This window comes from Erpetoichthys calabaricus, chromosome 4 (genome assembly GCF_900747795.2).
Source record: "Erpetoichthys calabaricus chromosome 4, fErpCal1.3, whole genome shotgun sequence".
Lineage (NCBI taxonomy): Eukaryota > Metazoa > Chordata > Cladistia > Polypteriformes > Polypteridae > Erpetoichthys > Erpetoichthys calabaricus.
The window spans coordinates 244,388,057-244,414,463 of record NC_041397.2 but is presented as its reverse complement, the minus strand read 5'-3'; the positions used below and the strand labels follow the sequence as shown (position 1 = coordinate 244,414,463).

Sequence of the window (26,407 nt, the reverse complement as noted above, 5' to 3'; positions counted from 1 at the left end):
GCTTAAACGATGGCGGTTGGGGTTTACGATGTGCAGCATTCATTCTTCTGTTTGGAATTATGTTGATTTTTTAGGTTTTGTCCACTCATTGCGTGTGTGTTCTTTCTCTTGCGCGCTTTCCATGTGCTGGGCAGGCACAATTGTGGCTAATAAAGTAGCTCGATTCAACCTGCTTGTTTGTTTGTAGCCATTACAATCTGACTTGTAAAACATGGAATAAAGTGAAAAGGAACCTGAAAAGAGGACAGGGTGAACTTTATTCAGCCAGATATTACCTATTTACACAACACAGAGTACAACAGGTCACCCATACAGCAAATGCCAAGAAGAAACCACCATCTTACAAATATGACCACACCTTTGCCTGCAGGGAAAAATTTGGGGGTTGGTGGCAGAATTGGCACTCCAGCCACCATAAAAACCTTCACACTGTTCCATTCCATCTGAACTAGCGTGGTGCTGAGGTGTCACCCGTTGCATGGCTCCACTCAGGTCCTAATCTGGATCCTGAGTTGGTTTGTCGTGTGGTGGGTGCGGCAATGCATTGTATCAGCGTGTGCTCCTAAACTCCCTCTCTGCTGAGGGATTGATTCCACATACTCTGAAATGGAGGTATGAAAACAAGACAAAATGTCATGTCACTGCTTCAGCAGGAACTTGTTGAAAAATATACTGCTTTGGGCTACTGCCAGCCTAATGACACGCCTGAAAGTAGAATAGGCAGCTCAGAATCAAATAAACACCTGCAACATTATATATGATTTTATCCATTATTAAATGATAATAAGCATTGCTTTTTGTACTTTACAAATTGGGTCCTGAATCCGAGAATGTTCAGACACCCACAACACACACGCCAGTATCTCAGTCTCACTAAGGTAGGTTTTCTCTCTACTTTCTTTGCTTGTTGCTCGACTATAAACTTCACTGCTATTTCTAGGCCTGTGTTATAAAAGGTGCAACTTCCTGTGAGACACCACTTACTGGATTAATGATTTCTGATGCGACTGCACGTGTCATTAAATACACAAACAAAATGGGGCGGCCAGCAAAGAAGTGTTACAAAACCTGTTTTTGCAGGGTCTGTCAGAGGTCTCTTTGTTTTTGCTCTTGATTCAGTTGTGCAAATTTGATTTATAGACTTAATCTGTAATTTGGCAAAGGGGGGCTATGCTGAAACTTTGTTTTCTTCGAAAACCACAGTGTGATTTGGAGGAATGGTAGGAGGGGGTGGGGCTTAAATACATTTTTTTTCCCTAAACAGTTTTGAACCTCAAATGTAAATTTCTTTACTCACATCTAGGGTATAAATTCATTATATAGATTGACCGCTTACCTTTTTATGTTAATATTTATAGTACCTCCTAGGTATCTGAAATTTGGAATGATGCCAAAGAAACTGATAATTTATAAAAGGATTTGCATTTATTTACCAAAACCCCCAGAGCTGAGGTGACTATATACGAAGTATTAACTCTTTCTTGGCTGAGGTCGACTTTTGTCCAAATTCGGGAGTAGAGGACAATAATCAGCTGCAAACTGTGACAAAACTCACCCCTTACATTTTAGTTTGACTCTCTTTGCTAGAAGGATGGTTACATAGCTTTGTTGATTTGACCTCGATTCCCTGGGCATGCGTGAGTAGCGAAGAGCAAACAACCTCTACAATGGCATCGACATCTGGCGAGAGACCAAAGTGAATGTGCAAAGCAAAATACTCCATGGACGTTTCACGTAATTTCGTTGAATAGGACTCTGACTTGTCAGACTGTGGTCTGGAGATGGATATTGAAAACGAAAGTGAGGTACCGGCATCGTCTGATCGGTCCCCAGCTGATCGTGGTGCTGAACACTTTCGTGTAGCTGATGCGCCTATGGCAGCATTCACCTGGGAGGACCACTGCTTATGATGATGACAAGAGGTACAAGCCACATTGCATCACACTGCCACCATCGCCACCCACCTGCTGTGCGAAGACAGCCAGGCACCCAGCCCACTGTGCATTCCTGCTGACCATCGAAGTGCCACTGGTGCCAGAGATGCCAAACATGCGCCAACAGCAGCCCAGCCGCAGCACGTCGCAACAGACATTTTATGTTGATTTATGTGTGAAACGATTGCTTTGTGTGCTTTTCAGAAAACTGAGTTTTTTGGAGAAAATATTCAGCCCTCAAAGAGTTAAAAGAGTGAAGGAAAAAAAAAAGCCCCTTTAGGTCTATTGTTACTGTGAAGTAAGGAGGCTTCCACACACATCAAAGTGCCACACAGTACACCTTCAACTCAGTTCTCTAACAGTGACCCTTGGTCCATCTCATCCCCCCTGCTTAAAACCTAATGTTCCTCAGGGTAGGTGCAACTTTTATACCTCATCCAAGCTCCTGAATCACTTGAAATTCAAAGATGTCCTACAAATCCTAAAGCTGCAAACACATGATTACAATATGTGGCTCTGTGGAGAAAGTGAAACATGCGCTCAAGTAGCATGCGGGGTTGCCATTCTCTACCTTGGCAGCAAGATGCCATCTACACCAAGTAGGATCTCCTTCCTGTTTTCTCCTTGGAATTGTAATGGCCTGTGTTTCTAGTAAAGTGTATCATTAACATGTTGGGGTTGCCTACCTGCCCACTGATGTTTTTCAGATATCCTGCCAGGGAATATAACCATTTTGCACTCTGCCTTCCTCAGGTGCCCCCTATATGCCCACACATTGTATGCAGAGGTAATCTTTTTCTCAATAGGTTTCTACATTCATATGCATTTCATCTACCATGGGTAAATACTCTAGAAAAAAGTTTACAAATAATGACATAGGTTCTCTGGGCTTTAAACTTGATTTCTTTGTGTAAGGAGAGTAGCATAACACACAAAGTTTGATAGAATTAGTAGAACCTCTTAGAATCAAAATACATACTACATTTAATACATCACAATATTGTGCAAAAAACAATATTTGAAAGAGAAAGACACCTGGGGGTTCAGGGAGGCATCCTGTCGAGTCACTTTTTAACCTTATCTGCTCTGGAAAATGGTAGTAGACCACTAGTATTCACACTGATTAGCTTCAGGAAGGTTTTCTTCCCGTAGGTCTTAAGGCTACTAAGCATCCACTCGTACAACCAACTAAGTGTTGTGTTTCTTGTCTATGTTGTAACAAGCAATACAAGTAAGGCAATGGCAAGATTAATAACTTGGTTTGCTGCACTGTGTCCACACCACACTGAAAATTTCAAGTAGCATGTGAAGTTAACTGCGGATATCAATAGAGGACAGCACCAGTGCTGCGTATAATTAAAAAAAAATGCTACTGCAATAAAATCTCTTTCTGCCATTGTTTAAGGATTGAGGCGTTACACACACATAACAACAAATTTCACCCTATGGTATATGTCCTGCTGGTACTCCCTTTAGGAGCTTGAATTAAGTATTTAACCTACTGATAGTTTATTTTGGGTGGAGTTCAGATTCAAACTGTGGTACAGTCATGAGTAACTGCATAATCTTTTTACACAGGCCTCTGGATCATACTACAATTAAGAAGGAGCATTTGACATGTACTTCAAGCCTTGATACAGTGATGACATGGGAAGAAAAATAGTATATAGCACAATAAAACACTGATGTTGTTACTTGTTCTTAAAGCTGCCTAGAAAGCTAAGCAACCTGCTAAAAAGATCAAGTGAAAGGCTCAAGGCGAGTGTTGCAATAAAATCACAATTTGTGCTTAACTGTATAGTTCCTTAGCAGATCTTTGCAAGTTACAACTGTGAGAAAAGTGGAGATACAATTTTATTTTTAATTATCAATGTGTTTTACAGATGAATTTATCAGATTAACAAATTTTATCTGTCCTAAAAATCAATGTAATAGAAGTATATATTTTACAAGCACCTAAAAGTTTATCTCTGGGAGAAAAAAAAAGTTTATTACCTCAATTAAAAATGATAACTGATTGTACAATTTGTTCAGTATGATTCTGTATGTGGTCATCTATAAAAAGACAAAGTTCATGATCTTGAGAACATTTAGAAAAAATCAGCTGCAGTTGCTCTTTTCTTTCTTGGTGAAGACATGTGCTTTTTTAGTCTTATGCTTAGACTTGCAGGGGACTTGAGAACACCATAAAGGGGCTTCTGATTTGGGTCAAATGCCACTTTTGAAGTACCCTCAGGGCTGACTAAGATGCTTTTGTCATTCTTCTTGAATTCTGTGGGTTGGAGGAAAAAATGTCTGGTGATTTTTTTTTCAGTTTTAAATTAAAAACATCCAATATTAAAAATAAAAAAACACTTCAATAAAACAATGAATCTGGAGAACTGCACAGACCCATTAAAACTAGCTTTATATTAATTGAGCAATAATTTGAAATTAAATTCAGCTCTGGGGTACAATGCATAAGAACTGCTCTACAGATCTAAAAACAAAGCTACTACTTATAGCATTATCAATGAAAAGCTTGAGTTTTTCCCAAGTAAAACTGTTTTAAATACATTTTAAACAACCTTAAAATTAAATAAATAAGAAAATGTAATATTCTGTCGTGAAAGGTTCCATCCTAGGAGTCAAAACTTAGCACGATGGACAGGCTTGTGTCAATGATCCTTGCAGATATGTGGGTGGGGCTGACCAAAGAGCAATCCAAAATTATGATGCTCATTAAGTTTCTGTAAAAATCTAAGACACCTTCACCCAAAGCAAAACATCCAGGGCCTACCTCTGGAGAAACATATGTGGACAAGTGACCCACATAGCCCGATTGGACTTCTCCCAGGAAAGCTAAATGGAGCTGCAATGTGGTCTCACCAAGCAAAATATGAATGGGGTAAGTGAAATGCTTCCATAAGTTCTACACACTTGGTAATGTGCTACGTTCCCAACTGATCATCACTGAGTGGTTTAGCTTGTATTTGTGAAATAATATTTACTGTGCCCATCCATGTTATGAAAGTACTCCTACAGAACTTAGCACTGGTATAATTACATTTTTCTGTCTATATACTAACATGAAGATATATAGTTCTAAAACACATTATTCTTTGGTATGTGAACGACACTCAACTATACTTATCACTCATGCAACGGTTTAAATTTAGGACACAATGTTTGACTGTCAACTTCTTGGCATTAAAAATGTAAAATAAACTTATTTGTTAGGTGGAAATTCCACAGTCAGTAACAAAATATTGGAAACTTTTAAATTACAGGATGAGAGTATTAACTTTTGGTGAATTTGCACTTAATTTAGATGTTTAAATTTCCCCACTGATCTACCAGCTGGTATGTACATTACTAAACTAAAACCCAATTTTTCAAATCAGAAATAGATAAGAAAAGTGAGGCAGTCTCACTATGCAGAAAAACAAATGTAAAAAGTTTAATTCAATTAGACTTAATGTGTTATTTACAGGGTTGTGGAATTGAATTATCTGGACTGTATAAACAGAACTGCTGGCACTACAATTATTAACAAGACTCAAAAACATGATTATGCAACTCCTGTACATATGTGGCCACAGCAGGTTTCACAGCCCTTCTGTTAACATATAAAGCTGCTAATAACTACTTAAAAACACTCATTAATGCATACATTTTAATGTACATTGCAATTACAGAATTAAAGTCTGCAAAAAATAATAATATATGAAGCAAAAGCTACAGTGCTCACAAATACTGTAATCTGACTATTAAAGTAAACAATGTTCCACCGATCTCTAAATTTAAATGAAGACTAAAGTAAAGGCCTTTGCACAGTTTAACCTTATCGGGACTACCAATTATTCTGTTCATACTGGGAAATCTGTTCTTTATGATAAATGCTAGTGTAGCAAAAATCAATACCAGCTGATTAATAAAGCTTAACCTGTTCATATTTTTGTTGTACTTGCTATTCTCCTATGGCAAATTATGGAAATCCCACCTTGAGTAAGTTGCTACTTCTTGCAAGATGATGGCAGAGTAACTGAACGTTTCAAAAAGTGAAAAAACTAGCACCAGGCCATAACATTATAATAAGTTTAATTACTCCAAAATTCTGGGCCTTTCTTTATACAGGAGCAAAATTAAAGAATTAAGTAAGAAAAATACTTGGCATGGTAACTATCTTCTTATAGAGTATCACGATTAGTAAGAAAAAAGTTGATATTCTCTGCACAGTTAAAAGCAAGAAAATGAAAACCAGTCAGCAGGAAACTGCTGAAAAATTAAAGTTGGAGTTACTATGTACCTGCTGTCTTGTTCCTGTTCAAACCAAAGGTAACTTTCTTTGAGACCGAGTCTGGTGTCTTTTGTTTCTAACAAAACATAAAAGTAGAAATATTGGTTAAAGCTGCAAATTGTCTATAGCCTACATGTCAAATCTGATGACACTTAATCAAAACCAGCATGACAATATTACATAATTTGGAAAAAGTCAAATTAAAATATGGATGCACAATAAAACACAAACATTCTGATTTTTACTACTAATACTATGAGATCTGTAGTGAAAATGATAAATGATATATGACATCATTAATCTTTTTATCACGGGTAGTAACGCCCTTCATATCTTCTACTAGCATTGGGCTGGTAAATCACTTCACGAGAAGTCCAGACAAACACCCTGCATGCAGTAGAGGAGAAAAGAATTTAAAAATAAGAAAACTGTGAACAATGCTGTATGTCCTCTCTGACACACTTACACTGAGGACTTTCAGTCAAAGAATCATTCAGCAGATGTATGTATAGAAACACTACTGGGGGTCCTTCATACCAACGGCAATATGCCTGCATAATGCCTCACTGGAACTGTGACTGCCAAGTCAGAAGTTCTCTTTTCTTTTTAAATTTTCTTCCATTTTAGTCATTCTGGTGTGTGTTAACAACAAAGTGTGTGTGTGTGTGTGTGTGTGTGTCTACTGATTATATTATAGAGCTTCTGAAGAGGAAAAAAAAATCTAAATTTCTCCCAGGGGACAAATAAAGATCTATTTTATCCAATTGTTAAATATCTTTAAATTTGTGAGCTAGTCACAGAGGCTCACAAGAAAAGAAAATAATAATTAAAATGTTCTTCAATAGTCCAATACAATTTTGAAAGATCATTATGGACTGATAATGAAGAAATTACTTTTATTCTCAGAAAATTGTTTGTAGTGCAAATGTCATTAGGCATTTTGTAACAAATAATTTAAATTATAAAACACATTTAAATTTAAATGTTTTGCATCTCAGACAATGATTATTCCAGGAAGCCCGATTCTAGGTAAGAAAGCCTGCACTGTGGCTGCAAGGCTTTCAACAGTACTAGTTTCATAACCCAAGAATTACAGTGGTCTTTACTTTTACTGAATTGTTTAATTAGTTGGCACAAGAGTTTCTTCAGTTGCTTTTTTTCTGTCTTTGTTCAATAGATAGATAGAGACAGATAGATACTTTATTAACCCCAAGGGGAAATTCACATACTACAGCAGCAGCATACTGATACAAAAAACAATATTAAAGAGTAATAAAAATGCAGGTATAACAGACAATAACTTTGTACAATGTTAACGTTTACCCCCCGGGTGGAACTGAAGAGTCACATAGTTTGGGGGAAGAACAATCTCCTAAGTCTGTCAGTGGAGCAGGACAGTGACAGCAGTCTGTCGCTGACGCTGCTCCTCTGTCTGGAGATGACACTGTTTAGTGGATGCAGCGGATTCTCCATAATTGATAGGAGCCTGCTAAGCGCCCGTCGCTCTGCCACGGATGTCAAACTGTCCAGCTCCGTGCCTACAATAGAGCTTGCCTTCCTCACCAGTTTGTCCAGGCATGAGGTGTCCTTCTTCTTAATGCTGCCTCCCCAGCACACCACCGCATAGAAGAGGGCGCTCGCCACAACCATCTGATTGAACATCTGCAGCATCTTATTGCAGATGTTGAAGGACGCCAGTCTTCTAAGGAAGTACAACCAGCTCTGTCCTCTCTTGCACAGAGAATCAATATTGACAGTCCAGTCCAATTTATCATCCAGCTGCACTCCCAGGTATTTATAGGTCTGCACCCTCTGCACACAGTCTTCTCTGATAATCACGGGGTCCAGGAGGGGCCTGGGTCTCCTAAAATCTACCACCAGTTCCTTGGTTTTGCTGGTGTTCAGGTGTAAGTGGTTTGAGTCGCACCATTTAACAAAGTCAAAGTCAGTACACATAGCTACATTTATTTAAATCTTTTATCTTTAAATTTAAAAATGAAAAACAGAAACCAACAATTGACAAGCGATGTGAAAGAACAAAAAAAAATTCCTTTGGTTCTAGACATGCACTCATAAGCAAGCAACTTTTTTTTTTTATTTAAATAATCATAAAAATATGCTTATATTTAACCCAGTCACAGGGGATGCACAAACCAGTGTGTTTCTTCGTGCTGGTCCCAAGCCCAGATATGGGGAGGGTTACGTCAAGAAGGGCATCTGGTGTAAAATTTTGCCAAATCAATATGCGGACAACAATACAAATTTCCATGGCGGATCGGTCAAGCCCTGGGTTAACAACGTCCGCCACCAGTACTGTTAGCCAACAGGGTGCTGGCAGAAATTGGGCTACTGTTGGCCGAAGAAGAAGGAGAAGAAGAGGGGGGAGACGTGTCCGGAGGCAGGAGGAGAGGAGGAAAGTAAACAGAGTGGAACTGACGGTAGAAACTTTGAATGTTGGCAGTATGAATGGTAAGGGGAGTTAGCAGATATGATGGAGAGAAGGAAGGTTGATATATTGTGCGTGCAAGAGACTAAATGGAAGGGGAGTAAGGCCAGGTGGATCGGAGGTGGATTCAAATTGTTCTATCATGGTGTGGATGGGAGGAGACATGGGGTAGGAGTTATTCTGAAGTAACAGTATGTCAAGAGTATTTTGGAGGTGAAAATAGTGTCACACAGAGTAATGATTATGAAGCTGGAAATTGTAGGTGTGATGATGAATGATGTTAGTGCTTATGCACTGCAAGTTGGGTGTGCAATGGGTGAGAAAGAAGATTTTTGGAGTGAGCTGGATAAAGTGATGAACAGTGTACCCAAGGGACAGAAAGTGGTGATTGGAGCGGATTTCAATGGGCAGGTTGGTGAAGGGAACAGTGGAGACGAGGAGGTGATGGGTAGGTATGGTGTCAAGGAGAGGAATGAAGGTGGTCAGAGGATAGTGGATTTTGCCAAAAGGATGGACATGGCTGTGGTGAATACGTATTTTAAGAAGAGGGAGGAACATAAGGTTACGTACAAGAGTGGAGGAAGATGCACACAGGTAGATTACATCCTATGCAGAAGAGTTGATCTGAAGGAGATTGAAGACTGCAAAGTGGTGGCAGGGGAAAGTGTAGTTAAGCAGCACAGGATGGTGGTCTATAGGATGACGTTGGAGATCAAGAAGAGGAAGAGGCAGAGGGCAGAGCCAAGGATCAAATGGTGGAAGTTGAAAAAGCAAGACTGCAAGGTTGAGTTTAGGGAGGAGGTGAGACAGGCACTGGGTGGCAGTGAAGAGTTACCAGACAGCTGGGAAACTAGAGCAGATGTAGTAAGGGTGACAGCAAGAAGGGTGCTTGGCATGACATCTGGAAGGAGGAAAAGGAAACCAGGTGGTGGAATGAGGAAATACAGGAGAGTATACAGAGGAGGAGGATGGCAAAGAAGTAGTGGGATAGTCAGAGAGATGCAGAAAGCATACAAGAGTACATGGAGATAATGCGCATGGTGAAGAGAGAGGTGGCGAAGGCTAAGGAAAAGGCATATGATGAGTTGCATGAGAGGTTGGACACTAAGGAGGGAGAAAAGGACCTGTACAGAATGGCTAGACGGAGGGACTGAGCTGGGAAAGATGTGCAGCAGGTTAGGGTGATAAAGGATAAAGATGGAAACATATTCACAAGCGAGGAGAGTGTGTTGAGCAGATGGAAAGAGTACTTTGAGAGGCTGATGAATGAAGAGAACGAGAGAGAGAAGAGGTTGAATGATGTGGAGATAGTGAATCAGGAAGTGCAACGGATTAGCAAGGAGGAAGTAAGGACAGCTATAAAGAGGATGAAAAATGGAAAGGCTGTTGGTCTAGATGACATACCTGTAGAAGCATGGGGGTGTTTAGGAAAGATGGCAGTGGAGTTTTTAACCAGATTGTTTAATGGAATCTTGGAAAGTGACAGGATGCCTGAGGAGTGGAGAAGAAGTGTACTGGTGCCGATATTTAAGAATAAGGGGGATGTGCAGGACTGCAGTAACTACAGGGGAATAAAATTGATGAGCCACAGCATGAAGTTATGGGAAAGAGTACTGGAAGCTAGGTTAAGAAGTGAGGTGATTATTAGTGAGCAGCAGTATGGTTTCATGCCAAGAAAGAGCGCCACAGATGCAATGTTTGCTCTGAGGATGTTGATAGAGAAGTTTAGAGAAGGCCAGAAGAAGTTGCATTGCATCTTTGTGGACCTGGAAAAAGCACATGACAGGGTGCCTTGAGAGGAGCTGTGGTATTGAATGAGGGAGTCGGGAGTGGCAGAGAAGTACATAAGAGTTGTACGGGATATGTACGAGGGAAGTGTGACAGTGGTGAGGTCTACGGTAGGAGTGACGGATGCATTCAATTTGGAGGTGGGATTACATCAGGGATCAGCTCTGAGCCCTTTCTTATTTGCAATGGCAATGGACAGGATGAATAGACGAGATTAGAAAGGAGTCCCCATGGACTATGATGTTTGCTGATGACATTGTGATCTGTAGCAACAGTAGGGAGCAGGTTGAGGAGACCCTGGAGAGGTGGAGATATGCTCTGGAGAGGACAGGAATGAAGGTCAGTAGGTACAAGACAGAATACATGTGTAGAAATGAGAGGGAGGTCAGTGGAATGGCGAAGATGCAGGGAGTAGAGTTGGCGAAGGTGGATGAGTTTAAATACTTGGCATCAACAGTACAGAGTAATGGGGATTGTGGAAGAGAGGTGAAAAAGAGAGTGTAGGCAGGGTGGAATGGGTGGAGAAGAGTGTCAGGAGTAATTTGTGACAGACGGGTATCAGCAAGAGTGAAAGGGAAGGTCTACAGGACGGTTGTGAGACCAGCTATGTTATATGGATTGGAGACGGTGGCACTGACCACAAAGCAGGAGACAGAGCTGGAGGTAGCAGAGTTAAAGATGCTAAGATTTGCACTGGGTGTAACGAGGATGGATAGGATTAGAAATGAGTACATTAGAGGGTCAGCTCAAGTTGGACGGTTGGGAGACAAAGTCAGAGAGGCGAGATTGCGTTGGTTTGGACATGTGCAGAGGAGAGATGCTGGGTATATTGGGAGAAGGATGCTAAGGATAGAGTTGCCAGGGAAGAGTAAAAGAGGAAGGCCTAAGCAAAGGTTTATGGATGTGGTGAGAGAGGACATGCAGGTGATGGGTGTAACAGAGCAAGATGCAGAGGACAGAAAAATATATAAGAAGATGATCCGCTGTGGCAACCCCTAACGGGAGCAGCTGAAAGAAGAAGATGATGATAAAAATATGCTTATATTTACATCCATTTGCCCATCTCTGGGAATTATACTATCAATGCCATATGAATGATTCCAGTCAGTATAGTAAAATTCAGCATTTAAAACAACAATGCTTTAATCAATATTAAATAATTTCTAAGTATAAAACAATTGCACCTTATCACAATTGTTTGATTTTTGAATGTATCTTCAGCATATGGCCACACAACTGATCATTTCTCTTTTCAGGGCTGGATTAAAGGGTTTATATTAATTCCATCAGGTTTACAATTACATCTTGCCTGAAGAAGGGGCCTGAGTTGCCTTGAAAACTTGTATTTGTAATCTTTTTATTTAGCCAATAAAAGGTGTCATTTTGCTTGACTTCTCATCAGGTTTACAAGAAAGTTTTAAAAACAATTTTAATTGATGGGTTTTTCAATTGCACTATGTTAAATAAAACAGTCCCACTAACTCAACCTTCTATGGGTGTATCCTGTACCCTCAAGCGTGTAGGTAAATTGCCACAGAATCTGTGTACCAATTACTCTAACACAGAGCAAAAGTAAGCAAAACAGGCCTTTTGTTGAAACTGGGTTTGAAATTCCATGTTTAAATAAGATGGGCTGATTTAGGTATGCAAAGAAAATCAGAATATAAGACAACTATTTTTTTCAATTCCTTTCTCTTTGAAAAGTAGAAACCACTGAATCTAAACAGAGGCCTGAGTATGCATGAGGTACTGATCATTCGTTTCACGAGATCAGCAAAATGCAAACAATTTATTAACCAGTCAAGAGGGAGGCTCAAAAACAATGATTTTGCTTGCTGTGTTATCACGACTTCTTCTCATCAATATCATGAAAAAATAACATGAAAAAAGATTCATCATAAAACCTGATTACAGATGAGGAAGATAATTGAACAGATAGTCATGCCCCTGCTTCCCCTGTGCTATAGCAGTAAAGGGTATTCAGAAATTCAACCAACTCCAGCTACCACTCTACAGCATATACAAACCAAAAATAATTAAATGTAACAGTTTGTACATAATTGGATTTGGATGTCAGTTTAATATCAGTACAGAATACACATAAATTCAAATACCTTTATGGAAGATATGGGGGTGCAGCATTTTCCACTAGGTGTTTTAAAGAAAACAGGAACTGGTATAGTTGAGGTCTCAAAATTTACAAAATTTTTCTTCTCTTTTGATTCCTTTTTTAGAATAGCTTTTCTGGAGGAAATTTTGGATATATTAATCTCTTCATTTACCTAGAGGTGGGGAAAAAAATTCTGAAAATATAGTTACACTTGCTATTAGAATATCATTCACCATTACTTGATTATTCTATCTATAGTAATGTCTAGTGAACACCATTCCAAGATGATTTACAAATATACTAAAGAAAAAGAGTTTCCTTATTTCTTGTAAAAGAGATGTGCTCGTTATGATTTGCTTATGGTCAAAGAGCAAGTTATACACAAGTTTGCTTTTATTTAAATTCATATATTATTTTAACATTGCTTCCTTAAAATATTTATTCTGTCATACACGACAAAGTCACAGGCAAAACACTTAAAAGAATATATAACCTAAAAGCTTTAAGCTTTTAAAATAAAGGCGAAGACACAATATAAAAAGAGGGAATTTGTAATACCCGTGTGTCATAAATTTGTAGATGACCTCCGATTAAAAGGCCAAATATTTACATCAAGTTAAATAAAATGAAGGCATTTACTAAATATTTTACAAATTATATAATATTTAACAATGGAAAAATTGCATACCAGCAATAAACCATCTGCACTACATAATATGAAATTAAGAATAAATACCATGTTACAAAGCATTCTTATATTATGTCTGTACATCTTCACTGCATTTACACTTTTACCGCCTAACAAAGTAGCTTTCATACCGTCATTATCCCAATATTTATAACACATTTTTGTATTAATCAATTGTTTCAGGACTGAACATAAACAAAGTTTAACATATAATAAGAATCCAAAGAATACCAACAGTAGAAATACTGAAACACATCAACAATTAGTGTATACCATATGTAATGATGATATAACATTAATGACAAAGGGAAGAGATTAAAACAGCTGTAAACAAAAGATACTTTTAGTTGTAGACCACATGAAATGTGTATTACTTACCTTGCTTTTTTTAATTTTTTTGCTATCACCTCCAATATCTCCAGTGGTAGATGAATCTGTAACTTCAGACTTTCTTTTTCCTTTCTTTGTCAATAATTTTAATGGCCTTTTTATTGGTCTTGGTGTTATCAATTTCATTCTATTTTTCATTTTTTTCTTTTTCAAAATCTTTACACCTGAAGGTCTACACACTGGATCTTCCTCTTGAAGGACATTGCTTTTCAAAGAAGCCAGTTCACCAGCTAAATCATTTGAGTCCTCACTGGCATCCTTTTTTAATGTACAAAAATCTACTGGGGAAAAAGCTACAGACTGTCTATTCCCCAGCATTGACTCCAGAGTTTCTCCTAAACTTCCTTTAGATATATTTTGGTTTGTATCTTGTGTATCTTGTAAGCCAATCACACCATTTTCAAGGCCTGGATTGATAAAAGTGCTGCTTTTCTTTACTTCTGGATTATTTAATTTTCTCTTTCTCTTCTGCTTCTTTTTCACAGTTTGTGTTATTCCATTTGTGGAATCCAGGTCACTTACTACTTTAGTATTAGTGGTCTCTGCATTTGCTGAAGAAAGCAGCTCAGTCTGTTCCTTTTTTTCAACCCTCTCTACATCTTTTGAGTGGTCTTCATTTTTCTCTCTTTTTCCTGTAAGATATTAAAAAGTTATACTTTAAAAAGGAATACTCAATCATTACAAGCATTTTTACTTAATAGAAAAAATGTTTTCATATTGAACACTTACTTTTAAAAAATACACACTTACATTAAAAAACTTCCCAGGTGTATTTCTATGTCTATTTAAACCTTGTACACTCAAATAAATATATTTACTAAGCTAGCCCAACCACATTTTCCCCAAGTTTTCAAAAAAAAAAAACAAAAAAAACAAAAAAAAAAAACAAGGATGCTGAGGAGAAAGTGGTTGAAAGTCCAAAGACACCAACCACCCTTGAGCTAAGCAGGAAGAAATGATTAGTTCACTGGTGAGGTTAGGCTGACTTGTGCATTCTAGGCCATCTGCTTTAATATCTCAGCCATGCCCCATATATTGGCATGGTGCAATGTCAACACAATGGGGGAGTTCAAGGAGCATTCCAATTTAATATTTGACTGGGGAGACCTTAAGAAAAATCCACAAGCAAAAACTTAACATTGAATAATTTACAGTGAGAAATTATTGTGAGCAAATATGAAAAAGCCATGCAAGGCTCTTGGTTAGCCCTTATTTAAAAAACAATAAGCACTGAAATTCCAACATAGTAAATCAGAAGGAGGATCTCTTCCAGTTCAGTGATTTTTATTTTCATGTATTTATTGCTAATTTGGAGAAATCATTCTTTTTTCTTCACTATTAATCATTAATCTTCATATAAATCTTAACTTTGATATTAGATAAATGGACTAAATTGGCAGCTGTAATGATAGTTATTTTAAAAATTTCCCATTAGAAAAAACAAAAACATTTTTCATTGTTACCTGGCAACAAAGCAGGAACATATCCCCCTTTATACTACTTGCGTATAAAGTGAAAATTCTAACCTTACAGTCTCAATTACCTTTCTGACATACTTTACGTAAGAGCTATATGCAGCAATACCAACTGAGCAATTACTACATTCATCACCTTTAAAGACACAGCAATCCAGGCAAAAATTCACCTCATGGTGCCAGTAGCTCCTAAAAGAAAAAAATAGGAGCCAATAGCTCTGATTTAGATGCCAAATAATCCAATATGTAAAATATTAATCTTTCAAAGTCTTCCATTTTCTAACCTCCATGTATGTGTGCCTTTCCCTTCTCCTATGCAATATCTCCTTCCCTTATGCTTTTATGTCTGCCTTGATTATTTTGGTAACTTTCAAACTACGTACAGTCATTAAGAACTGCGTATTTTACTCAGGTTCTGAGTCTGTGTTAATGACCATCAGAATGTCAGTGTCAGAGGACCATCCAGTGTAATTTGGTCTTCTTTTGCTCTTGTTTGAAGTGATCCAGTGTTTGTCACAGGGCTCGGGAATACACTGCTCAAATGATGGGCCTTCTGTGCGGTCCTGACAAAGTCCTCCACGGTTGAGACATGGAGTAAGTTTCAAATGTTTGATTTTATTCTGTTCTGTACTGTACTTAAAAGCCACATTCACACTGATCTGTTTAAGTAGGTAGAGCAAGCATGATCATAAGATGTAGAATACTATGGAAATCTATGCAGTAAAGCTCTTGTCAGTAATATTTCCCACAAACTATTGTTAAGACTTGTCTGAGAATTTGCATTTAATCAGAAATAACATTTTCCATTCCGTTTGTACAGCCTTGACATCACATGCATTATTCAAAAAGTCTTCTTGATAATAGTTAGTTTCTCCAAAAGTAGTTAAATCATCTGGCCATGAATCTTGACAGACAAATGATCTCAGACCCATGTTAACGTCTGTGCTGTGTATTACCCCTCATATTTTCAAACTGGCTTCCAAGTTCCTTGACTGTAACCTCCACTGTTTTCTCAGCATGCGACTGAATGTTTTCTCTAAAGTTGGTGAGACTTGTACCTTTGAGATGGATATTCTGAAAGGTAATTCCTATATTGGTACTATTCACTGACTTTCCCTGCTTTTAAGTTTGCAGTCTGTGTGAGATCCGTGTGGGGCACAACCTTTTTATGCTGAGCAAGTGATTCTAGCCCAGTGTGCTGCAGAAACACCTGCATCTTTTCGTTCCTTAATATTCTGTCTGATATCCTCTTGATTGTGAAAACACAACTCAATAGCAGATACAGTTTGAGGCAAAATCAAAGAAATAAAGAAAGCAGGGGGCATTCATTTCTACAGCTCTGCCCCAGCCATGGAAATTACCATTTCAAGATGCCATATCACTCCAATTCAGCTCTGCTCTTCCAAGACCTTAAATGTTATGAGTGATAGGAAAATCGACTTTTTTACACTAAGTGAAACATGGCTCTACTCAGATGGTGTGGCAGTTTTAACGGAAGCAGCCTCTCTGAATTACAGCTTTGCTAATTCAGCGCACCATGTCAAATAAGGCAGCAGTTTAGCAAGTATTTACTTGAGCAGATTAAACTGTAAAGATGTCGGTTTTGGTACATTCACGTCTTTCGAGTATATTGCCATTGTTACTCAAGGAGTATCTCAGTCTCTTGTATTGACTATTTATAGACCTCCTAAATATAATGCGTCTTTTTCTCAGACTTAGTATCTATAATAATAACTATGACAGGTTCCTAATTGTAGGTCATTTTAATGTTCATGTGGATCACCAGTGTGACCCAAAAGCAAGGGCATTCATGAACTTACTGCACTCCTTTGATCTCTGTCAGCCATTTGAAAAGGATTAAAAGCTGACACGAGGCAGGTCATGGATATTGGTATATCAAACGATTTTTGCATATTATTTAATGTAGAAATACAGATAACTACAACTAATGAGAAGCATATTGTTAAAAAAACATTTTCAAACAAATGCAGCTTCAATGTTTGCTAATACTCTAAACAATCAGTTCAATTATAGTACTTACCTCAAAAGCGCTAACAGCATTAACAATACCCGGGTATTACAATAACTGAAAAGACAGTTAAGAAATACCCCAGCACTATTATAAAGAGTACATGTTGGGTAGTTGAATGTAAATGGAGGAAAAACTAAACTGATAGGCTAAAATAACTGAATATAACAATGTAGTCCATCTTGAGAGGCAGTCCTTTTTCTCTAAAATTATAAATGATAATTATGGAAATCCAAGAGTTTTATTCTCAAATATTGATTGACTTCTAAACCGAACTCACTGAATGGAATGCCTCCTAAAAACTACTAGTGAAACTTGCGAGGCTTTTGCTATATTGTTTAAGTACAAAACAAATGATATTAGCAGTAATATAGTACATCCCCCCAAGGTTAATCCAATTGAATCCCAGCACTCCCTGAAATAGATCAAACCAAACTACGCAGAATAATTTCTTAACTGAAACCCTGCACCTTCATCCTTGACCCAATACTAACAGCCTTTTTCAAAGAAGTCTCCGATGTGCTAATTGATAGTGTACTTGACATAGTGAACTCATCATTAGATAGGGGGGTCTTCCCTGACTGTCTAAAGACTGCAGTTATTAAACACCTGCCAAAGAAAAATAACCGTGACTCCTCTCTTTTTGACAAGTTTAAACTAATTTCTAACCTACCTTTCTTAAAGTTAAATTCTAGAAAAGGCAGTAATTAAGCAGCTAAATGATTAGTTGATTAAATATTCTATTCTACACAAGTTTCAGTCAGGTTTTAGAGCAAATCAAAATACAGAAACTGAACTGATTACAGTAGTAAATGATTTACAGCCTGGGGACTCAGAGGTGGGCTCTCCCATCTCTGGGACTGAGGTCACCGAGGTGGTCAAAAAACTCCTTGGTGGCAGGGCCCCGGGGGTGGATGAGATACGCCCAGAATTCCTCAAGGCTCTGGATGATGTAGGACTGTCTTGGTTGACACGCCTCTGCAACATCGCATGGACATCGGGGACAGTGCCTCTGGATTGGCAGACCGGGGTGGTGGTCCCCCTCTTTAAGAAGGGGGACCGGAGGGTGTGTTCCAACTACAGAGGGATTACACTCCTCAACCTCCCTGGAAAAATCTATTCGGGTGTCCTGGAGAGGAGGGTCTGTCAGACAGTCAAATCTCGGATTCAGGAGGAACAGTGTGGTTTTTGTCCTAGTCGTGGAACAGTGGACCAGCTCTACACCCTTGGCAGAGTCCTGGAGGGTGCATTGGAGTTTGCCCAACCAGTCTACATGTGTTTTGTGGACCTGGAAAAGGCATTCGACTGTGTCCCTCAGGGAATCCTGTGGGGGGTGCTCCGGGAGTATGGGGTACTGGACTCCCTGATAAGGGCTGTTCGGTCCCTGTACAACCGGTGTCAGAGCTTGGTCCACATTGTCGGCAGTATGTTTCTGGTGAGAGTTGGACTCCGCCAGGGCTGCCCTTTGTCACCGATTCTGTTCATAACTTTTATGGACAGAATTTCTAGGCACAGCCAGGGCGTTGAGGGGGTGCGGTCTGGTGGGCTCAGGATTGGGTCACTGCTTCTTGCAGATGATGTTGTCCTGTTTGCTTCATCAGGCCGTGACCTTCAGCTCTCTCTGGATCGGTTCGCAGCTGAGTGTGAAGCGGCTGGGATGGGAATCAGCACCTCCAAATCCGAGACCATGGTCCTCAGCCGGAAAAGGGTGGAGTGCCCTCTCAGGATTGGGAGCGAGATCCTGCCCCAAGTGGAGGAGTTCAAGTATCTAGGGGTCTTGTTCATTCGTGAGGGAAGAATAGAGCGGGAGATCAACAGGTGGATCGGTGTGGCATCCACAGTGATGCGGGCTCTACATAGGTCTGTCGTGGTGAAAAAGGAGCTGAGCCGAAAGGCAAAGCTCTCAATTTATCAGTCGATCTACGTTCCTACCCTCACCTTTGGTCATGAGCTATGGGTAGTGACTGAAAGAACGAGATTATGAATACAAGCGGCTGAAATGAGTTTCCTCCGCAGGGTGCCTGGGCTTTCCCTTAAAGATAGGGTGAGAAGCTCATCATCTGGGAGGAGCTCAGAGTAGAGCCACTGCTCCTCCACATTGAGAGGAGTCAGATGAGGTGGCTTGGGCATCTGATCAGGATGCCTCCTGGACGCCTCCCTGGTGAGGTGTTCCGGGCATGTCTAACCAGGAGGAGGCCCCGGGGAAGACCCAGGACACGTTGGAGGGACTATGTCTCTCGGCTGGCCTGGGAACGCCTCACAATTCCCCTGAAAGAGCTAGTAGAAGTGGCCAAGGAGAGGGAAGTCCGATCTCGGATAAGCGGAAGAGAATGGATGGATAATTTACAGGTTAATGTGGACAGTGGCCATATATCTATTCTTGTTCTCTTAGACTTGAGTACAGCATTTGAGACTCAATTTAAAGATGTGCTCATGATAAGCAAGGAATTTTTTTTTTGATAGAGCTTACATTATTTCATTCACACAGTTTTAATCACTCATATGACACAGGTGAAATTTTGAGTTCCAGAATAAAGCCTTTCCAATGGAAATGTTTTTTCCCCTCTTTCATCCCCAGGAAAAAAACTACCTGAGTAAATGTTTAACAGCGAGACACCACGTAAGCCGTGAAAGTGGTTTAGTATATTTACTTTAATGATTTTTCTTTAAAATATCTTTGTAAAAATTTCTTGGGTGTCAAGTAACAAATTATTATAATTATTACTGTTAAATGTTTTACTAAATCTTATTTTCTATGTTTCTTTGTTGATGAGCTCCTGTTGAAGAATGTATTGGTAACAGAACATGTAATGTGCAAGCCAAAACAACTGAAGAAACAGCTAACAAGGTGGCATTTTTCAATACCATTTTAACAAAGTTTACTGTCCCCTGTCAATCACAGAGCACCCCAATAAAATCACAATAACATGTAATACACCTGCAACCTTAGAATGCAGACTGCATGACATCATTGCGCACGAGGAAACAGCAGGCAGGCAGCTGCACATGCAGGCTTACTGACAGACAGGATGGCATTTTGCACGAAGCATTTATTAAATCATAAGAGAAACAGCATGCAAAGATGCACTAACATGAGGAGATTCGGGACAATCACGCCTTAGTGTGCCTGTACCAAATAAGAAAGAACAACTGAATTCTACAGGGTACAAATATCTTCATAACAAGGGATCTACAGTACATAATGGGGAGATGAATTTCAAATGTTTTGCATGCCTCCCTAGCATTTTGATAACTGGTTGCATCATATTCAGCACTTCATTCATTATTTTGGCACAAGCGTAACCAGCCTCCCATTGAAATTCACCATTTGGAATACACGGCTGCCACATTAGCCACATGTACTTAGAAATATTTTCTCCAAGTCTAACATTATTTTCGCCACGCATCCCTCGCACCTATAGGGTGGTCCAGATCTAACTATGCAACTTTTAATGCAATGCAATAATTGCATAATTAGATCTGGACCACGCTGTACTACAGATGCATGAAGTGTATAACCCAGCCTTTATGTGGCTCACGGATATCCAATTGGAAGCCTGTACCAACACATATGTTAAAAGCACATCCAATCAATAACAAAATGGCCTTTTGCATCTGTTGTAATATATTTAGTTTAAAGGTTCAATGATTTCATTTGCCACTGGTGAACCAAGTAGAAATCAGCAAAGCATATTTTGGTTGCATTTGCGACCATTTCAGTCGCAGTCTAGAGCCCTACACTTAATATATTCTGAACAGAATGAGTATCTCCAAGATACCTAAGTCACACCTAGTTATGGCAATATAATTTTTCTCACCCTGTAGAGACAGGCACATTAATGGACTTGAACTACGTTCCTATGAGTGCAGACTTGACTTTAGTGGTGGAAGTCATCATACAGAGCTAGGTCTAGTGAGTAGTGTGCAAGCAATGCAATGAGTTTCTCTGCCAAATTCTGATAACTGAGTGGGCTAGGGTGTCGCCTTGATTAAGGATCACTGTCATTTTCTCTTATACGGGAAGATTTTTTTATTTTTAAGTTCAGGTTTGCTTCAATTTGCACCAAAATGATGGCAGACATTTGCTTGCAATTTTCTTTTCTATTGGTGTCTTTATTTTGTAATCATTCTGATGCATAGTTCATCATTTTCCAACAATTCAACCTTTTGCACATTCTGATCAGTTTTTCACATGCATAGGCCTCTATGATGTTTATCTTCTTCAACTTTGATTCACTAAATGATTTTGTGCCACTTGAACACAGAAGCACATGCCATACATTCTTCACCATAAACCTTCATTAGTATTCAGAAAGGTGTGGTAGCTGTTCTGCTCAATTTCTCTAAAAACTTTAAACTGATAATGATAATTTTCCTGACATAAGAAAAAACATGTTAAATTCAAACAATACGTAACTGTGAACAATTAACAACACATAACTGAAACTTATAAAGCTTGTTTATGTTTGTCTAGGGTCAGTGTTCCCCACCCAGTTTTGGCCTATGTGGTGTGGTTTGATCCACAGAAGCCTTCTCATTATTTAACAACTATATTTTGTTTATGCATACACATCTATAAACAGGATAACAGTTAATTGTTTGCAATTTCATAACAAAAGTAACAAGTTCGGAGCATTGTTGTGTACTCCACTGAAGACTGCATACACTAAGAACAGATGAATGCATCATATCTTGTAGAGAGTCAGGATAAATGTATGCTCTCTTCTTTATTAAAAAGCTTGAAAGTTAGTGTTTATTTACTCAACTTTTTAAACAATTGATAACCAGTCATAGATAAAATGGAAACCCAAAAGACAACTAACTTGGATTCTTCATTTTTTTACAACTTTCTTCATTCAATGTGGTTTCGTTTTTTCTCCTTTTTTTCAGTCTATGTCTACTTCCAAAATAGTCATCGTCTTCATCTGTGGAAACTTCCTCTGGGTAATCATCATTGGGAAAATTTCCTTGGAGAAAAATAAAAAATGTTTAATGAATATATACACAATTAGATGGGGGGACGGTTTCAAATTAATTTAAAACAATTTATCAGAGGTTATACAAGATTCACACTCAAAAATTATTTAATTATTTTCTCCTCTTTTGGCCCTCATAACAGCTACCAAATCCATGTAATACAACTCCATGAGTGAAGAAACACAAGGAACAAAACCTGGAGAAACTCTGGTTGGAGCATCTATTCCACTGCAATATGGCGCTTAGGTTCCTTGCCCCTACCCCCCCACACCCCTTTTAATAATTGGGATTAAAGCAACATGTTGCCAATTTTGTTATTACCACTGTGGCACATTTTACATCACCACACAGGCAATATTACTCTAACGTTGTAAAAAAGCAGTAGTAGACATAATAGCTTATGTTTTATAGTTGCTTGATATCAATAAAAACACAGTAGGGAAAAATAAAAAACATACACTTCAATACCTCATAACTGCTCTTTGTGCAAATAATTTTCTGAACTTTGCAGGTAAGGATGTTGAGTTTGACTTAAAGTAACCTAATTCTAAACATTAATATTATATTCCTGATGACTTTATAACCCATCTAAGGTTAGAAACGTCAATTTCTTATTTTCACAAATAAAAAAACATAAAAGAATGTGCAGGCATATAAAGAAAAAATACGTTATTTATGCAAAACAATGGTGAGAAAAAGAACAATATAATTCGAGGACAAAAGTATATAAGTTGCATACTTATGAATATGATACATGAAACAATGATGAAAAAAACAGTATAATAAGGCAACATCTATACTGATCAAAACAATAAACAAGAACAGAAAAATAAAATGTCATAAAAAGAAGAATTAGGATTACAATTGTTATCTGCAAACATTCCTTATTCTTCTGCATGTCCCAATTATTTATTACTTTTAGTATTACTTTTGTTTTATTTAGCTTAATGTTTTACTTATTGCAATGTGGTATATGCTCAATAAAACCAATTAGAAAATGATCATGCATAAGTGAATACTGGTATATCAGTGAGAAGTTCCTGCATTGGACTGGTATCCTATCCACAGATGGTTCCTGTCCTGTACCAGCTGCTGTTAGGATTGGTACAATCCAAAACCTTTTGGAATATAAATCAATGAATTGCTAAAATAATAATGGTAAAATTAGTAAAAATGAAAATTCCTACCTTCGCTCAGATCTTCAAATCTACAGAATGAAAAAAATGTAAAAATATAATCATGGAAGTGCATGCATATATAACAAAAACCATGACAGACAAGAAACCAATAAGATGTCAGTAATACATCATATTAAACTGGCAAGAAACATTCTTTATATGTAACAACAATCTATACCCTTAACCAGAAGAAAATGAACTTTACATAGTGGCACACTTAAAAACACCGTTAGCAATTAGCATGGATCCAAGCCAAATACAATGCATGAAGTTCTCAGTGACCCCAAGAGAGACAAATGGCTTTAACAACAAAGTGAGTTCACTTTGTTGTAGCATGCTGTGTGGAGTACAAGTCCAAGGAGGTTTTGCTCTGCCTTTATAATGCACTGGTGAGGCCTCATTTGGAGTACTGTGTGCAGTTTTGGTATCCAGGCTACAAAAAGAACATAGCAGCGCTAGAAAAGAGAAGAGTGACTAGGCTCATTCCAGGGTTACAGAGGATGAATTATGAAGAAAGATTAAAAGAGCTGAGCCTTTTCAGTTTAAGCAAAAGATGATTAAGAGGTGACATGATTGAAGCGTTTCAAATTATGAAGGGAATTAATACAGTGGATCGAGACTGTTATTTTAAAATGTGTTCATCAAGAACATGGTGACACAGTTGGAAACTCAGTAAGGGTAAATTTCACATAATCATCAGTAAGTTTTTCTTACACAAAGAACCACAGACACTTGGAATAAGCTACCAAGTAGTGTGGTAAACAGTAAGACTTTAGGGACTTTCAAAACTAAACCGGAGGTTTTTTTAGAAAAATTAAGTGGATAGGACTGGTGAGCTTTGTTGGGCTGAATGGCCCATTGTCGTCTAGATTGTTCTACTTTTCCCAGCTGTTTCAACCCTTTGCCCGATCAAACAGGCAGTCCTATATGGAGCACCTGGGTAGCTCTCATTGCGCACCATGTGAAAAACACTTAAAACAAGTTTTAATGTACAGTGATCCCTCGCTATATTGCGCTTCGCCTTTCGCGGTTTCACTTCATCGTGGATTTTATACGTAAGCATATTTAAATATATATCTCGGATTTTTTGCTGGTTCGCGGATTTCTGAGGACAATGGGTCTTTTAATTTCTGGTACATGCTTCCTCAGTTGGTTTGCCCAGTTGATTTCATACAAGCGACGCTACTGGCAGATGGCTGAGAAGCTACCCAACTTACTTTTCTTTCTCTCTCTCTTGCGCTGACTTTCTCTGATCCTGACGTAGGGGGTGTGAGCAGGGGGGCTGTTCGCACACCTAGACGATACGGACGCTCGTCTAAAAATGCTGAAAGATTATCTTCACGTTGCTATCTTCTGTGCAGCTGCTTCCTGAAGCGACATGCTGCACGGTGCTTCACATACTTAAAAGCTTGAAGGGCACGTATTGATTTTTGACTGTTTGTTTTTCTCTGTCTCTCTCTCTCTCTCTCCCTGCTCCTGACGGAGGGGGTGTGAGCTGCCGCCTTCAACAGCTTTGTACCGGCGGTGCTTCGCATACTTAAAAGCCAAACAGCCATATTGATTTGTTTGCTTTCCTCTGTCTTTCTGACAGTCTGTGCTCCTGACGTGCACTCCTTTGAAGAGGAAGATATGTTTGCATTCTTTTAATTGTGAGACAGAACTGTCATCTCTGTCTTGTCATGGAGCACAGTTTAAACTTTTGAAAAAGAGACAAATGTTTGTTTACAGTGTTTGAATAACGTTCCTGTCTCTCTACAACCTCCTGTGTTTCTGCGCAAATCTGTGACCCAAGCATGACAATATAAAAATAATCATATAAACATATGGTTTCTACTTCGCTGATTTTCTTATTTCGCGGGTGGCTCTGGAACTCAACCCCCGCGATGGAGGAGGGATTACTGTATACCTATTTAAGAGATGCTTATGATTTAAATTAAATCAGTCTTTAGCAGTGCATTCAAAGTATACAGTAATTTCAATCTTTTAATTTTGATAAGTCTGTTTCTCATATGCCATACCAATTGGAGAATTAATACATTTGCCTCATTTTCTTATTGCCTTCTTTTCAACTTCACTTTTAGGAAGGCTTTCATATTCAGGTTGCACTTGCTCAGGATAGTACTTTGTTAAAGGTCAGGTTTCGGGTCATTGTTCAAGTTTAAACTATGCCGTTAAATTTTTTAAAATTCCTTTGTATTGATTCTACATTCATTTTGTGATTCAGTGTGTATTTACTTCACGATTTATTTTATTATTGCATGTTTTAATGTTAGATGTCACTAATTCCATATAATTAGGCAATTTTTTTTTTTAAATCGATTCCCAGCCCTAATACAAATAAAATAAATAAATAAATTGTAGGGTTTTCACTCGAGGGGTAGATTAGCTGAAGATAATGAAAAGCTTTGCTACTAGATATATAACACTCTGATCTCTCTGAGTAGGCAGCGCAGCACAACAAGGCAAATATGCATACATAATTAGTGATGTGCTGGAGATACATCCAAAAAAGCCTTAAAGGAGCCCTCCCCCTCAGAGAAAATACACACGACCCTGTGAAATAATAATAATAACGAATGATTTATTACTGTTTACACGGCACTTTATTCTTCCATTAGGAATATAGAAAATGTAAAGTTTTGATTGGATGCAAAAAAGATGTGCAGCCGCTTCCGAAGTCACAACCTCAGATAATGGAAAGAGCCATCTTCATGCTGTTTTAACACACGGCTAATATTTGACCTAAGTTTGGAACTCTCCAAGTGCAATGTTATATATTTTTTAATTTATTGCTTGGTTGGGGCCATTTGTTGTACTGTGTTTGTGGTTATCATTCTGTCTGCATCTTCTGTTGTTTGAGGCACGGGGGGCACAGTGGTTAGCATGGCTGCCTCACTTCTCAAATTACAGTTCTGGCTACAACAATTGGTCTAGTGTTGATGGCATTGTTTTCTCTAGCCTTTAAGGACAATTAAAACACCACTGCACCATTACAATCCACTCAAAACTAGTTGAGTGACTTCAATGCATTTCATGGAGTTTACCGAAGTTCCCAAATATTTATGTAATTTTGCCGAACTTACAGCAAAGCCAATTTTACAGAGTTCATTCAC

General features: G+C 38.5%; 1 protein-coding gene across 2 annotated transcripts in view; it reads right to left on the bottom strand.

Moving 5' to 3' along the window:
• Positions 1-3,775: 3,775 nt before the first annotated feature.
• LOC114650721 (ribosomal RNA processing protein 1 homolog A-like) overlaps positions 3,776-26,407 on the bottom strand; it is a 61,937-nt gene continuing 39,305 nt past the window's right edge. For both annotated transcript variants that reach the window (XM_028800528.2, XM_028800529.2), the window contains exons 11-16: positions 23,304-23,323; positions 21,963-22,106; positions 13,624-14,267; positions 12,562-12,729; positions 6,223-6,289; positions 3,776-4,206 (exon numbers count right to left, since the gene is read on the bottom strand). In XM_028800528.2, coding sequence (XP_028656361.1) covers positions 4,025-4,206; positions 6,223-6,289; positions 12,562-12,729; positions 13,624-14,267; positions 21,963-22,106; positions 23,304-23,323 — 1,225 coding nt within the window. In that variant the 3' untranslated portion in view covers positions 3,776-4,024. The remainder of the gene's footprint in view (positions 4,207-6,222; positions 6,290-12,561; positions 12,730-13,623; positions 14,268-21,962; positions 22,107-23,303; positions 23,324-26,407) is intronic.